The 11,289-nt window shown below is 43.3% G+C and overlaps 1 protein-coding gene and 1 pseudogene across 2 annotated transcripts in view; one reads left to right on the top strand and one right to left on the bottom strand.

Annotated features, from left to right (window-relative positions):
• FLT3 (fms related receptor tyrosine kinase 3) overlaps positions 1-11,289 on the top strand; it is a 110,581-nt gene that overhangs the window by 38,995 nt on the left and 60,297 nt on the right. For both annotated transcript variants that reach the window (XM_017848523.1, XM_017848522.1), the window contains one exon: positions 9,677-9,879. In XM_017848523.1, coding sequence (XP_017704012.1) covers positions 9,677-9,879 — 203 coding nt within the window. The remainder of the gene's footprint in view (positions 1-9,676; positions 9,880-11,289) is intronic.
• Positions 6,477-6,908, bottom strand: LOC108512902 (histone H2B type 2-E-like; annotated as a pseudogene).

Genomic DNA, 11,289 nt, shown 5'->3' on the forward strand with positions numbered 1-11,289 from the left:
TTTTTTGAAATGGAGTCTTACTCTGTCACCCAGGCTGGAATGCCATGGTACGATCTCAGCTCACTGCAACCTCTGCCTCCTGGGTTCAAGTGATTCTCCTGCCTCAGCCTCTCGAGTAGCTGGGATTACAGGCACCTGCCACCACACCCAGCTAAGTTTTTGTATTTTTAGTAGAGACGGGGTTTCACCATGTTGGCCAGGCTGGTCGTGAACTCCTGACCTCAAGTGATCTGCCTGCCTTGGCCTCCCAAAGTGTTGGGATTACAGGTGTGAGCCACTGCTACTGGCTGATATATATCATATATATATACACACACATATAGATATCATAGATACATATATCATAGATATATTTAGATATACTATGTATTCTTATGCAATATTCAGGATTGTATTAAGACCTAGTAGTTCTTTTATTATTATTATTATTATTGTCGTTATTATTATTTCTTTTTTAAAGACATCATCACAGCCAAGCATAGTGGCTCACGCCTATAATCCCAGCACTTTGGGAGGCTGAAGTGGGTGGATCACCTGAGGTCAGGAGTTTGAGACCAGCCTGGCCAACATGATGAAATCCCATTTCTACTAAAAATATAAAAATTAGCCGGGTGTTGTGGCACATGTCTGTAATCCTGTAATCCCAGCTACTCAGGAGGCTGAGGCAGGAGAATCGCTTGAACTTGGGAGGTAGAGGTTGCAGTGAGCAGAGATCTGCATTCCAGCCTGGGCAACAGATAGAGACTCTGTCCCTAAATAAATAAATAAATAAATAAATAAATAAAGGATCTCACTATGTTGCCCAGGTTGGTCTCAAACTAAGACCCAGAAGTTCTTAAACCACATTAAACAAATAACCATACAAATCCTAATTGCTGCAAAGATGAACAGTCTTTATGGTGTACTTCCGTCGCATTGGACTTGCTTCCTTTAGATACTTCCCCACTTCAGTGTGAAGTAGATTATAAGAGTTTCAGTGGCTTAAAAAAAAAGTTTTCATTTCTTTCATAGTTCACACTTCTCAGATAAGGCATTTTTCTGAAAATCCTCCAGTCCAGGGATGTTTTGAATAACTATCAAGCACTCTTTAGTAGATAAAACTTGTCAATGCCTCTGTAATGGCGCTGATCACAGTGTGATCTACATCTTTAGCTCTGTTACCAGAGTATACCCTGGAACCAGAGTAAGATGGTTTCACATTTCCCACAATCTACTTAATTGTTTACAATACAATTTTTTTGGTCTTTGTATTCATCATGAAACTAAAAGAAAAAGAAAAAAAGAATGTTTCTGTCATTTACAGTCTCTATTTGGGATGATAGTTCTGATCACCCCTTTTTATGACTGCTTGAAGCCAGCTTAGACCAACTGTTAGTCCATTTTTGTGTTGCTATGGAGAAAGACCTGAGATTGGGTGATTTGTAAAGAAAAGAGGTTTAACTGGCTCCTGGTTCCACAGGCTGTACAAGCATGGCAGCAGCATCTGCTCAGCTTCTGATTAGGCCTCGAGAAGCTTCCATTTGTGGTGGAAGGCAAAGGGAGAGCAGGCATATCACATGGCGGGAGTAGGAGCGAGAGAGAGGGGAGGTCCCAGACACTTTTAAACAACCAGATCTTGCATGAACTGAGAACTCACTGATCACCAAGCCATTCATGAGGGATCCACCCTGATGATCCAATACTTGCGACCACGTTCCATCTCCGACACTGGAAATCACATTTCTTGTTTTGTTTTGTTTTGTGACAGAGTCTCACACTGTCACCCAGGCTGGAGTGCAGTGGCGCCATCTCGGCTCACTACAACCTCCGCCTTCCAGGTTCAAGTGATTCTCCTGATTCAGCCTCCCAAGTAGCTGGGACTACAGGCGTGTGCCACCTCACCCACCTGATTTTTGTGTGTGTGTGTGTGTATATAAATATATTTACATATATAAATGTATATGTATATTTACATATATAAATATATTTACATATATAAAATAGATATCAATATATATTTTATATATATATATATTTTTTTGTAGAGACGGGGTTTTGCCATGTTAGCCAGACAGGTCTCGAAGTCCTGACCTCAGGTGATCTGCCCACCTCAGCCTCCCAAAGTGCTGGGATTACAGGCATGAGCCACTGCACCCGGCTGGGAATCACATTTCAACATGAGCTTTGAAGGAGACACACATCCAAACCATATCACCAACTATTCCATATTCTTGAAATTTGCTTTTAAGAAATGACTGTACTAAGGCACCAAATATTCACAGCAGCTGAGTGAAATGTACTATTGTTTTTTTTCCTGTCAGTGATTAGAGAGCATAGGCAGGCAATCCACCATAACTCTAAAATTATCTCTCCTTACCAAATAGGTTCACTGATACCTCCCTTCCTCCAGAAAGTCAAAGCTGCATTTAATGTCACATTCCTCCTGAACAAATCTTGTGCCATTGAGGCACAGTCTAAACAAAACAAAACATCATAAAACAAAACAATAAAACAAAAGTCTCCACTATGGTTTAATGATGGGTTTTCTGTTTGTGATGAACTGAAGTCACTGGAGTTGACCAAATGTGTTTGACAATCATGACCTCATATTTCAGGCGGGTGGCCTGCACAAGCCAGCTCATTTTCTTTATTTGCCATGTCCCACCCTGTACTTCTAGAGAATGAGTTGTTGATTTGTTCGTTTGTTGGTTGGTTTTCTGTAACGAGGATTTGGGAAAGAATGGTGGACTTTGTGTGATAGATCATTTTATGTGCTTTCTCTGGACTTTTCACAGCTTGTGCAGCTGTTTTATTTATGTACTCAGACAACAACTGTGTTAACGATTTCATGTTCTCATTAATTAGCTATACTTGTTATAAGAAGATCAACAGACTGAACTTCACTGTTATTACCAAAGTTGTGTTTGTTTTTTTTTTAACATTGTGAGTTTTAGATATCACAGTCTCTTAAATTCCAGTGCCTTCATGGCACCGTGGGACTCAACTCTGCCAGGTGGTGAAGAACCTGGCCTGGCCTTCAAGAACATCTCTTAGCTCCTGGCCAGCCTGGCTCAAGCTATTTCTGGACTGCCAGCGGTGGAGCCCACCACCTCTGCACTGTGCATTTATCATGCTGTTCTCTCTTCTCTGAAGCCCGCAGATTTGTCTATCCGGATTGCACCCAGCTTTAATTTTTAAAAACTTTTTATGGGGGCTGGGTGCAGTGGCTCACGCCTGTAATCCCAGCACTTTGGGAGGCCTAGGCAGGCAGATCACCTGAGGTCAGGAGTTTGAGACCAGCCTGCCCAACATGGAGAAACTCCGTCTCTACTAAAAATATAAAATAAGCTGGGTGTGGTGGCACATGCCTGTAATCCCAGCTATCAAGAGGCTGAGGCAGGAGAATTGCTTGAACCCGGGAGGCGGAGGTTGCAGTGAGCCAAGACCATGGCACTGCACTCCAGCCTGGGCAACAAGAGCAAGATTATGGATTTCTGGCAAGAATTTCCGAGGAGTGTGTCCTTGCCAGTGCATCATATTCAGAGTGACAGGAAGTCATTTCGTGTCATTATGAGATGTGAACCTTGATCATTAGATTTAGATGGTGCATGCCAGGTGTCCCCACTGTAAAGTTACTATTTTCTTCACTTGTAATTAATAAGTGTCTTGAAGGGGATGCAAATATCCTGTTCCTTCTTTAATTTTTACCTACTGATTTTAGCACCCATTGGTGGATCTTGCCTACGATTATTATGGTGGTATTTGCCTAATGGTGCTTTTCTTTTTCCTACATTCCCTCTATGTTAATTGGAATGTTTTGTGAGGAAGCGCTGTCCCTTTGCCCTCATTTTATTTATTCGTTCAATTTTTAAATTTATATCAGTATAGGCGCATGAATATTTATTTTATTCTCCGGGTTGTAACCCAATACAATCATTATTTATTTTGTTGCTCCAATTGTTCCAGCTTAGGCCGCTGGGAGCTACTTCAGTTTCGCTCCTATGTCCTTTCAACATCTCCCCATCTTTTTCCAAGCCCTTCCTTAATTTTTGGCACACTACCAGATAGTTCAGGTTCATCTTGTATTTTTCTTGCCTTAGCCCTGGAATTAAGCACTTCTCCAAAGAGCACTGGCTTCTTTGGGGGATAATATTTAGAAACCAAGATCTGAGAGCTGGGTGTGCCCATTGCTGCTGGGGTATCATTGCTTCTAGGCCCTCTCAGCAGGCAGAGCCTGGAAATACAATATACAGATAATCTAATTTTAGAATTACTAACCCGTGCCCTGGTGAGAAATAGATTTACTAACTAAAGGACAGTAGTGCTTTTTGTCTTTAGCCTTATAGGATCCAAAGTATTATTTTCTGAAGTTACTTAGGTTAGTTCCTTTCTTTCCCATCCCCTTCACTATGGTTTTATTATTTATTTGTGATACAATTGAATTAATTTGGTTTTTTTTCCATTTGGTTTTAATTCCATTTTGATATTTCTTCCAGCCCCCTCATTTCACATATTCTAGTTGGTTTATTTATTTAATTTTATTTATTATATATTCTTTTATTAGAAACAGGGTTACACCCTGTTGCCCAGGCTGGTCTCGAACTCCTGGACTCAAGCAATCTGCCTGCCTCGGCCTCCCGAAGTGCTGGGATTACAGGTGTGAACCACCATGCCTGGTTTATTATTATTATTATTATTGTTTTGAGACAAGATCTCACTCTGTCACCCAGGCTGGAGTGCAGTGACACAAACATAGCTCACTTCAGCCTCGACCTCCTGGGCTCAAGCAATCCTCCTGCCTCAGCCTCCCGGGTAGCAAGGACCACAGGCATGTGCCACCATGCCTGGCTAATTTTTTTTTTTTTTGTAGAAATGGTGTCTCACTTTGTTGCCCAGGCTGAGCTTGAACTCCTGGGCTCAAATAATCCTCTTGCCTTGGCCTCACAAAGTCTTGGGATTATAGGCGTGGGCCACTGTGCCTGACCTTCCTGGTTGGTTTAATTACTTATTTTTTGAGACAGGACGTGACTCTTGTCCTGTAAGTCAAGACTATGTGAAACAGTATACTCAGAGAAGTATCACTCTCTCCTCATTCCTACTGACAAGTTTCTACCCTCTTTCCACATCCCCTGTAATTAACCAATCCCTTTGGCTGTTTTGCTATTGTTCCTGTATTTATTGTGCACAAGTGACCAGATACATATATATTTCCTTATATTCTCCTCTTTCTTACATAGGGTAGCGTACTTGAAGGTAGATACTTTTTGCACCTAACTTTCTTCACTTAACAGTACATCCAGGAAATCATTGCAAATCAGTTCTTAGAGGCTGTCTTCATTCTTTTTTATAGCTACATAGTACTCCATGGTGTGGATGTACCATAATTTGTTCAACCACTCTCCTATGTACCCGCATTTAGGTTGTTTTCAGTATTTTGCAATTACAGATTGTGCTGCAATTAATTGCTAGACGTATGCTTATTCCCAGAAGTGAGATTGCTGGCTCAAATGGTGAGTAAATAGCAAGTTTTATTAGGTACTGCCAGATTCTCCAGAAGGGTTGTGCAGGGTGTGTTCCCCCAGCAATACAGGAGAACAACTGTTTCCTCATAGCTTCACCAACAAAATGTGTTGCCATATTTTTATATTTTTTAATTTTTTGCCAGTCTGATAGATGAGATGTGATATCTCAGTCTTGTTTTATTTATTTATGTATTTATGTATTTATTTATTTATTTTGAGACGGAGTCTCGCTCTGTCGCCCAGGCTGGAGTGCAGTGGCCGGATCTCAGCTCACTGCAAGCTCCGCCTCCCGGGTTCAGGCCATTCTCCTGCCTCAGCCTCCCGAGTAGCTGGGACTACAGGCGCCCGCCACCTCGCCCGGCTAGTTTTTTGTGTTTTTTAGTAGAGACGGGGTTTCACCGTGTTAGCCAGGATGGTCTCGATCTCCTGACCTTGTGATCCGCCCGTCTCGGCCTCCCAAAGTGCTGGGATTACAGGCTTGAGCCACCGCGCCCGGCTTGTTTTTTTTTTTTTTAAGTTGAACTATTTATTCCCTTTTAAGTACACATCTGAGAGCATACAATGTATTTAATCTCTACCTTCATTTTACCACTGAAGAGCAGACCCAACCTTTGTTCATATAGACAATTTGATCTTACATAAGCTTATCAAAATTAACACTGCATTTCTCACCAGGAAACAATTTGCTGGGCACAAATTCACGGGTAGGTAGGCAGACAAAGACAGTTTCAAGAGAGCAGCCCCTAAGGCGAACCCCAGCATATCTATACCATAGTAAGATACCACTATCAATCTCTGTAAGCTTGCTTACAACAATGCCTATGTGAAAAGAATGTAGTTATCTGTGCTTGGTGGAGTTGTGTGCTCTCCGAAAGTTAAGCAGGCAGGAAGCCAAAAATATAAACTGGGACTGACAATACAAGAAAGATTCTTTCACTGAGGGGGGTTAAGTAGACCTGAAAAGATACTTTGGAGTCAAGCAGCCCGGACTCCCTTGGAGCCGGTGTACTTGGTGACCGCCTTGGTGCCCTCGGACAAGGCGTGCTTGGGCCAGCTCGCCGGGCAGCAGCAGGTGCAGGGCCGTCTGGATCTGGCGGGACGTGGTGGTGGAGCGCTTGTTGTAGTGCGCCAGGCGGAAAGCCTCTCCCGCGATGCGCTCGAAGATGTGGTTGGCGAAGGAGTTCATGATGCCCACGGCCTTGGACGAGATGCCGGTGTCGGGGTGGACCTGCTTCAGCACCTTGTACATGTAGATGGAGCAGCTCTCCTTGCGGCCGCGCTTGCGCTTCTTGCCGTCTTCCTTCTGGGCTTTGGTGACGGCTTTCTTGGAGCCCTTCTTGGGAGCCGGGGCGGACTTTGGAGGTTCAGGCATGGCCAGACCCAAGACGGACACTTTCCCCTGAGAACACAAGCAGAACCGTAGTCTCGGGGTCTACCGGAAACGACTGTGCACTTACAGAGGCCGTGCGCATGCCGCTGCGTTGTGATTCGCGAGTTTTTTCCCTCAGTCTTGTTTTAACTTACGGATTTCTAATTACAAGTAGGTTTAACGTTTTCTCATATGTTTGAGGGCCTTTTTTTTTTTTTTTTTTTTTTTTTTTTGAGATGGAGTCTCGCTCTGTCGCCCAGGCTGGAGTACAGTGGTGCCACCTCGGCTCACTGCAGCCTCTGCCTCCGGGGTTCAAGCAATTCTCTGCCTCAGCCTCCCAAGTAGCCGGGATTACAGGTGCCTTCCATCACACCTGGCTAATGTTTGTGTTTTTAGCAGGGACAGGGTTTCACCATCTTGGCCAGGCTGGTCTCGAACTCCTGACCTCGTGATCCGCCTGCGTTGTCCTCCCCAAGTGCTGGGATTACAGGCATGAGCCACCGCGCGCAGCTGAGGGCCATTCTTTATGTCTTTTTTCTTGAATTGTGTATTCAATTCTTTTCCCATTTTCGACTTTTCCCATTTGGTTCTGTGTCCCTCAATTTTCAAAGGTTCTTTTTATATTAGGGGCATTCATCCTTTACTTGTAATATATATTGGAATATTTCCTTCTAGTATGTCAGCTGGGTTTTTTTTGTTTGTTTTGGGATGGGGTCTTGCTATGTTCTCCAGGCTGAACTTGAACTCCTGGACTCAAGTGATCCACCTCGGCCTCCTGAGTAGCTGGAACTACAGACATGTACCACCATGCTTGACTTGTCTATTATTTTTTACTTTATCTTGTGCCCATCTTTTATGATCCAGCTCAATTACTGGACTTTGGGTGAACACCTTAAACATCCTGGCTTAGAAGTCTCTTCTGCCTTCTTTGAAGTTCCAGGGCACTTAAAATTTACATTTCAAAGTAGTTGGTATCTTTTTATGGGACACATTGTATTTCTCCTGTGTTTTACTTATTTATAGTCCTAGGAGACTCAAACTCTTTAAGGACAAGATTGGTGTCTTTTCTTTCTAGTCTCATAGTACTCAGCAGATGGTCTTAAACTTACCAGATACTTACTAAGTGAACAAATAAGACCAGAATTACAGTTTCTGACCAGTAGCAGAAGAGCTACCCTGCTCTTCACCTGAAGAAATACATGTGTGCTTGTGTGTGTGTGTGTGTGTGTGTGTGTGTGTGTGCGCGCATGCTGTGTTCAGCCATGTAAAGGAGGTAGGAGGTGAGAGACTCCACAGCAGAAGCTGCTCCAACCCCTCCTCTCAATATATCTCAATTATTTATTTATTTATTTATTTATTTATTAATTGAGACAGAGTGTCACTCCATCTCCCAGGCTGAAGTGCAATGGCAGGATCTTGGCTCATTGAAACCTCCACCTCCCAGGTTCAAGTAATTCTCCTGCCTCAGCCTCCTGAGTAGCTGGGATTACAGGCGCCCGCCATCACACTCAGCTAATTTTTTGTATTTTCAGTAGAGACAGGGGTTCACCATGTTGGCCAGGCTGGTCTCGAACTCCTGACCTCAAGCGATCCACCTGCTTCAACCTCCCAAAGTGCTGCAATTACAGGCGTGAGCCATGGCGCCCGGCCTAATATATCTCAATTGTTTAAAGCAGCCAAGAAGTGTGGTGGTGGCAGTGTGCCTATGGGGACATCTGCCCAGAAAATTTGGTTTTTAAATTTCCTTTAACACCGATACCAATTTACCATTGTTTTATACATTTTAATTTATATACCAACAATCACAAAAATATTTACCTATATATTATGGATTTTATAACTACGGTCTGAACATTAGTTTGCTAGGGGTGACACAATAAACTACCACAGACTGGGCAACTTAAACCAACAGAAATATATTGTCTCACAATTCTGGAGGCTAGAAGTCCAAAATTAAAATGTCAGTAGGGTTGGTTCCTTCTAAGGGCAGTGAGCAAGAATCTGTTCCAGACCTCTCTCCTTGGCTTGAAGATGGCTGTCTTACTGTTCACATGGTGTTCTTACTGTCTGTATATCTGCCTTCAAATCTCCTCTTCTTTTTTTTTTTTTTTTTTTTTTTTTTTGAGACAGAGTCTCACTCTGTTGCCCAATCTGGAGTGCAGTGGCGTGATCTCAGCTTGCTGCAACCTCCGCCTCCCATGTTCAAGCCATTCTCCTGCCTCAGCCTCCCAAGGAGCTGGGATTACAGGCATCCACCACCACTTCCAGCTAATTTTTTGTATTTTTAGTAGACATGGGGTTTCACCATGATGGCCAGGCTGGTCTCGAATTCCTGACTTCAAGTGATCTGCCTGCCTCGGCGTCCCAAAGTGCTAGGATTGCAGGTGTGAGCCACCACGCCCTGCCTCCTTTTCTTTTAAGGACACTGGTCATACTGGATTTAGGCTCGCCATAATGACCCATTTTAACTTGATTAACACTGTAAAGACCATCTCCAAATAAAGTTGCATTCTGAGATACTGAGAGTTGGGACTTCAACATATGAATTTGCAGAGGTAGGGGGACACCCACCATGTCAGTCTGTACAACATTTTAGAAATGCAGCCCAAAGTTATTTATCTTTTCTTTCGAGAATTGTAATTTATAGGACCTTCTGTCGGCAACGTGTTCTCAGTGGGTTCCAGCTTGTGTGGGTGTTGTGTGCAGTGTGTCAGCATGAATGTATTTGATAAAGTTTTGATGTGAAGAAGCGGAGGCCTTAGACCTGCAATTTTCCTGAATTCACTTTTTTCTGTCTACAATGTAGGTGTCAGAATCCCCAGAAGACCTCGGGTGTGCATTGAGACCCCAGAGCGCAGGGACAGTGTACGAAGCTGCCACAGTGGAAGTGGATGTATCTGCTTCCATCACACTGCAAGTGCTGGTCGACACCCCAGGGAACATTTCCTGTCTCTGGGTGTTTAAGCACAGCTCCCTGAACTGTCAGCCACATTTTGATTTACAAAATAGGTAAGTGGAGGAATACCTTCTTGACATAAAATGTGGTTCATTTGGAATTTTGTTTCAAGTTTCTGTTCATGATTATTGTAAATCTTTTTTTTTTTTTTGGAGTCGGGGTCTCTCTCTGTCACCCAGGCTGGAGTACAGTGGCACAATCTTGGCTCACTGTAGCCTCGACCTTCCAAGCTCAAGTAATCCCCCCACCCCAGTCCTCCCAAGTAGCTGGGACTACAGGTGCATGCCACCACACCCAGCTAATTTTTAAAATTTTCTTCTAGACACCATGGTGTTTCACCATGTTGCCAAGGCTGGTCTTGAGCTCCTGGGCTTAAGCGATCCACCCACCTCAGCGTTCGAAAGTACCAGGATTACAGGTGTGAGCCACTGTGCCTGGCCTCAGCCTGTTTTTTGTAACTCTTATCTTCAGTGAAATAACGAGCTGAAAATATAGTTAGGGCATCGATACATGACATTATATATCTGTCAAATTTCCTAGGATGTATAACACAAAAAATGAACCCTGTTACAAACTATGAACTTTATTTTATTTGATTTTTGAGACAGAATCTCGCTCTCTCACCGAGGCTGGAGGGCAGTGGCCTGATCTTGGCTCACTGAAACTTCTGTTTTTCCCAGGTTCAAGTAATTCTCCTGTCTTAACCTCCTGAAGAGCGGGGATCACAGGCGCATGCCACCACACCCAGCTAATTTGTGTATTTTTAGTAGAGATGGGGTTTCACCATGTTGGCTGGGCTGGCCTCAAACTGACCTTACATGATCCTCCCACCTCAGCCTCCCAAACAAAGTACTGGGATTACAGGCATGAGCCACCATGCCCAGCCCAAACGATGAACTTTAAAATTGGTTCATCAATTGTAACAAACATATCACACCTATGCAAGATGTTAATAATAAGGGAAACTGTGTGTGGGGAGAAGTGCCTATGTGGCATCTTTGTGTGTCTTCTGCTTAATTTTCCTGTAAGTCTGAAACTGCTCTAAAAAGTAAAGTTGGTTGGGTGCAGTGGCTCATGCCCGTAATCCCAGCACTTTGGGAGGCTGAGGTGGATCACCTGAGGTCAGGAGTTCGAGACCAGCCTGGACAACATGGTGAAACCCTATCTCTACTAAAAATAAAAAAATTAGCCAGGCGTAGTGGTGTGCACCTGTAATCACAGCTACTTGGGAGGCTGAGGCAGGAGAATCGCTTGAAGCCCAGAGGGGTAGGTTCGGTGAGCTGATACTGACTCTGTCTCAAAAAAAAGAAAAAAAAAAGAAAAAGAAAAAGGTTAAGTCTATTAAGTTAAACCTATACACACACACACATATATAAGTATATAGAAAGCAGTGAGTAACTGGCAAAATGTAAAACAAATAGTGAAAAGAATATCTGGGATTTTTGTTTCTTTTCTTTTTTTTT

This window comes from Rhinopithecus bieti, unplaced genomic scaffold (assembly GCF_001698545.2).
Source record: "Rhinopithecus bieti isolate Rb0 unplaced genomic scaffold, ASM169854v2 scaffold_28547, whole genome shotgun sequence".
NCBI lineage: Eukaryota > Metazoa > Chordata > Mammalia > Primates > Cercopithecidae > Rhinopithecus > Rhinopithecus bieti.